We start from the raw sequence: 5,608 nt of genomic DNA on the forward strand, positions 1-5,608 counted from the left end.
TGTAAGCATGATCTAACAATATTTCAGCATGCAGAAAAACATTATCTTGCATATAAAGACATCAGTAGTGATCTATTTCAATGTAATTCAAAATTTAAAAGTGTTGTTATTGCGCATTGCTTCAGTTTGTAAGTCTGTCTACCACTTCTTGTAAAATACCACCTGCATCAGAGAACGTGACCGTTTTCCTGTCAAAACTTTTACTTCCACTCAGATGATGGTAACAAAAAAAAAAAAAAAAAAAAAAAAAAAAAAAAAAAAAAAAAAAAAAAGTTAAACTCAAACATATGGGGAGTAGAAAGGCTAGTTAATGAAAATAGCAAAAGTTTACAACACCCTGAGGGACGAAAAATGAATTTTGCATTTAAAATATAAGTAGGCAACACAGTTTGTCAACAGACCATTTTTGCAACAAATATGGGACATGGAAAACACAATCCACTGTCACTTCAAATAACTGATGAGCCCAGTGTAGCTTACTAGCCATGTCCTTAGTTTACTCTTTTTCTGCTGCCAAGTGCCACAGCCTCTCCACCCAATACACAAGAGAACTCCCCCAGTACATTTCTCCGCTGCATACCCTTCTACAGAGAAACATATTTCTTCCACATTTGTTGACCTTTTATGCAGATCAAGAAGCCATTCAGAATTTTCCATATTCAGCCTAAAAAACTGTAATCTGTTTCCATATTATCATCAAATCTGAATATCTCCAAAATGTTACAGATCATCTGGTCACAAGTTACTGTTAAGGAAAAGTAACATTTATTTTCATGTCTGCAATTACACCCTCAACATTTCATTATCCACTTTAAAACCTCCCCACTAGCATGAAAGAACACTCTGGCCCATTGAAAACTTTTCAGTAACATTTCTTTCTATATCCCATCCAATTTTCTACGCTCTATAGGCACAACACAATCTGAAGTTTTAACCTGTTTAATTAATCATATTTGTTATTTTTAATATACACCACCATTTTCCATCCTTTGCAAAGAACAAAAATGTTAATATCCTGCCACACCAAATATACAGTGTTGGAACACATAAATTAGATGCTTGTGTACTTCCACAAAGTCACAATTACTCATAAGCATACAATAAGAAAATGCAAACAAACTTCAAATTCATCTTTTTTTCCACTGGAAAACTTTACAAACATACTTTAGGAGGAATTTGGATGAATCTTTTGATTAACAGGACTAAGTCTCACAGGAAAAAATTGTATATAAAATATATAATAAAATAAATTATATCAAAATATAGTTCACCCTAAATATACTGAAAATAAATCTTTAGGTATCAGCAATTTATATTTAGTTTACTATTAAGCATATGGAATTCACATCATGTCACATGAGGGAATGATGCTTCTAAAGAATATCTAATTTGCAAAGATAAACAGCTGCAAAATGGACATGGCTATTCTGAAAACCACATTTTCCCTACAAAGTATGTGCAGCACAGTACTGCCAATGAAACATGGATATTAGTCTAGAAGACAAACTAAGTATTTCCAAGTTCTGATTCTATCATGTCTTTAACTGCTGTGAGGTCCTCTAATACTGTGTCCTTGCTCATACCACACATGCTAGAGCCTCACAGACAGGGGAAACCCATTAGTGACTACAAAAAGAAAAACAATAATTTAATCACAGTGTGCTGTGCTCTTGTCCTCACAGAAATCAGCAGCAAAATCCAATCCATGTTGGCTGGCCAAGAATTTATCCAATGTGTTTTCCATTGCAAAGAATGCAACCAAAAGAGACATTTTCTAATATCTTTCAGAGATGAATTAGCCATGTGTCTTGTACCACTAATGATAAAAAATAAAAATAAAAAAATAAAAAGTTGTATTAAAATAAAGAACAGTTCAGTTCATTCAGTTCAAATAAAGAACATCAGTTCATTCTGCCTCATTTTTATAATTCAGATGGTGATAATGGGAAGGGCAGGGGGAAGTGTTTGTGAATCTTAAATTTGCCCCATTTAATATAGCTATGAAATGATGTGGATCAGAGGGGTTCATGCACATACCTATTTTAAATTATTCCCAAAGGATGAATTCTGTCTCTCTTATGCTGTGCACAACTCCACTGAAGTCAGTTATGCAGATCCTGGCTCTGCACTTCCAAAATACAGCCACAAGCTCAGCTCCTTCGATTACTGCCAGTTCAGTTATGCAGCGATCTTACAAAAACTAGTATCTTTGATAGCAGCACACATTGAAGAAAATATTTTTGCTAGTGATCCTAAGGCAGGATGCTATCCCATGATATGCAGCTGTTGCTTATTCTACCCAAGTGACTTTCCTTTTCTTTGTTAGACTAAGTTGCTGCTGTAGACATATTCTCACATCATGTCCTTCACCAAAGGAACCGGAGGCAAAAGTTTCATTGATTTAAGACCTGAGGGTGAATTAGTAATCCCAGTGCTTCAGGAACTCATTTGGGAATGGAAGTTATAGGGTCTTTAAGACAAAAAGAGAAAGGAACACCAAACACAGTGAGTTCATGTATTTTATGTGTACTCCAGAAGGTCCTTTCTGTTCTTTATTTTCTTTTTCAATTTGACTTTACACTTTATAAGCAAAAGGGTAAATTATCCCAAAGAATCCAGGTCTTTAAAAGGCCAAGCGTATTATCAGGTGAATTGACGCTGCAAAGTCTCTTGGGCCCAATATCCAACACAATTCCCCAAAGGACAGGTGATGCCATTGCCAAATGTGATGCCATTTCTTGTTACTTGGGTCACTTATCAAGGCAAAGACAATGCCTGACTGATTTATTGAGCTTCTTGGCAATCTTTTCCAGCTTTTTTCAAGGGGATATCACAAGATATTCAAGAATACTTACCAGTTCCAGGGTGTAAAACAAAATAGATTTGGAGATTTCTCTATAATAAGCAATAATAGCAGTAATAAAACCACTACACATAATATTTGGTATCATTTATCACTTGACTTTTTACAGTTCCAAGTGCCACAAAGATGGGGCATCCTCTTATCACAGATGAGAAGTCTATGAAAAAACTTCACATCTGGTGAAACTCCATTGAATCTCTCTGCTCAGTGTAGTAGAAGCCACTATTAGAAACATGTTTTAGGAATACTTTTCTCTGATCTCTCAGCATTTTGATCTTAGAAACTAGCCCTGGATAGTGCCTAAATGTTTTTGGAAATATTAGCTTATTACTCTGAATACCATGTGTATTTATAGTGCACATTTAGTAACATTACTGCAAATATGTATTAATGCAATCTATACTATTTCTGAGAGCAAGTGGAGCACTTGAGATTGTTGTTGACTACAGGAACTTGCTTAAAACTGCAGTGGCAATGCCAGCTTTCCCTTCAGACATCATCCCAGCACTCCCTGAGGTACCCCACTTTCTCACCCACCTTCCGTTTGCAGCTTCTTGACTTACTGACAGCTGAAGATGTACAACACAAGCAGACATAGCAAAAACTGAAAGAGACTCAGGGTCACACATGGAAAGAAAACAATGTTAATGCACTTCCCAGACCGATGATGAAATGACTTACAGTTGCAAAAGCCATCTTTTGTTCTCTACACACTTCGGCACCCTCCCTAAATCTTAGGCTCTCCTGGTTGCATTGCCCCTGATTTATAACTAGCAAGGCAGGACTGGTGTTCTCCCAGATGTGCATATTCTCAACAGAAATACACAATTTTACTCTGCTTTTCTTGTATAGATCTATTCTGACTTGAATTCTTGTGTGTATGAAGAAAGAGACATGACACATTACACATACTGCAGGTCCCCCCCAGACACCTTCCCACATGAGACCTTCGCAAGACTACAGCTGTGCAAAAGCACAAAAGCTCAACGCAGACAGCTCCCAGCTCCAAGAGATCTCACAGACCTCTGCGTAAGGCAGGCTACATGTCCTTTTCTTACACAAGCAAAGCTCCTGTGAAGACTGAAGGAGGGAAGAGATCCTTTCTGTCTGAGGTCCTTTTCTGGAGATTCCACGACAGCTGGGGATGATCAGATTGATGCACTTGAACTTAGTTGAAACATAAAAAAATATTTGTCAACAAGTTCTGCTTCAGAGTCCAAACATACAGGTGTTCAAAGGTCTAGGTACATCCAGGAGAGTAAGTTGCTTCCCCATCACACAGCAGGTGAAGGCACTCATGTAGCACAGGTAATGCAAGGGACACTGACACTTTTCTCCCCGCCAGTAAATCTGTACCTCCCATAGACAAATCAACTCCCATCAACTACTAGCATAGACTAAGCTATGTCCAGCCATGTACTTCTGCATGACTGGGGTCTTGCTGTGTGTTGCTGAAAATGAAATATTTCTGTAATGGTATCAGGGCATTTGTGAAAATGATGTTCAGTCCAAAGCACAGCAGACCATGCAACAGTGAGCACCCGACCGAAGGCAATGTGTCAGGCGGAAGATTTGCAAGGAGAACCACATTTTCAGTGTACCACTTACACAAAGGCATCTTCCTGAGGACCCCAGCCAACCCCTTTGTACACAATAGATTTTTCTTGTTTGAAGCAACATATGTTTACCAGGTCATGGCTGTAATAGCCAAAGCTACATCCAAGGCACAACAGGAAAGCAGAGCCTTTTTTGCCCTGCTCATGAGGTCATGAGGAAAGAGGGCTGTAGGGAGACAAGCACATGGAGTTGCTCTCTTCACATTTATAAACATATCAGAAATACCAGTCCCAGATGTACTTCATTTACATGAAATTAAATCTTGCCTTTTTTAGCAAGTCTCTGCTACATCAACCATTTGCCCACTTGGATGACTTGAATGATCGTTCATTATGTGATTGCAAGAAATACTCCACTCCGACGTTATTCATGCAGTGGTGTGATTTGGCTTTAGTGGAATCATGATACAATTGGACGTGATTCGAAAAGGGCTTCACTCTGCAAGCAACACATACAGAAATATGTTAAGATGTATAGGAAATATGCAGTCCCAAAGAGGCTTGCTACATTAGAGGAATCATCCTCATAACTGAAAATTACTTAAAATATCAAGCAAATACTGACTTCATTCAAGAATTCACTTCCAAGGAAAGAAATTAGAACCAGATCTTGAATCAATACAGACAGGAAAGAAAACTTTCTGAGGCTTATGTCACCACCAAAATATTAATAGCACAGAACACAACATTGACATGAAAACAGCAAGACCAGGGAAATAAATGAATAAAGAACAAAGGCCATTAAACCTCATTTGTAAACTTTGAAAGTGCTGTGAACAACACCGCATTTGCTTTTTAAGTATCTGCCTTTTCTTTCTGTATTTCACCGAGACATAATTGGAGGCTTGAAAGGCTACAGATGCAGAATAAAACTACCAATTCTCCACCTTAAAATAAAAGGTTAAGCTTGTAATTACAAGACTTTGGCATATCATTTTGTGCAATTACTAATTAACTACAATCCCCCATCACAGAATGCAGAAGTAGTGATTTTCATCCCCAACAGCAGCGCCTGCTTGCCTGTTTCGTTTAAGTCAACTTCTGCTCCCGGGGCGGGTGGGGGGGAGGGGGAGGGGGGAACAGAAGCACGCAACCATGGGGGGGGGGGGGGGGGGGGGGTCCAAATGGA

The 5,608-nt window shown here is 38.3% G+C and overlaps 1 protein-coding gene across 1 annotated transcript in view; it reads left to right on the forward strand.

Annotated features, from left to right (window-relative positions):
* The first annotated feature begins 4,881 nt into the window (after window positions 1–4,881).
* The window catches only part of VLDLR (very low density lipoprotein receptor), a 15,970-nt gene continuing 15,243 nt past the window's right edge, over window positions 4,882–5,608 (forward strand). Inside the window, exon 1 of the mRNA XM_035309884.1 lies at window positions 4,882–4,951. Coding sequence (XP_035165775.1) covers window positions 4,882–4,951 — 70 coding nt within the window. The remainder of the gene's footprint in view (window positions 4,952–5,608) is intronic.

This window comes from Oxyura jamaicensis, chromosome Z (assembly GCF_011077185.1).
Source record: "Oxyura jamaicensis isolate SHBP4307 breed ruddy duck chromosome Z, BPBGC_Ojam_1.0, whole genome shotgun sequence".
In the NCBI taxonomy this organism is placed as follows: Eukaryota; Metazoa; Chordata; class Aves; order Anseriformes; family Anatidae; genus Oxyura; species Oxyura jamaicensis.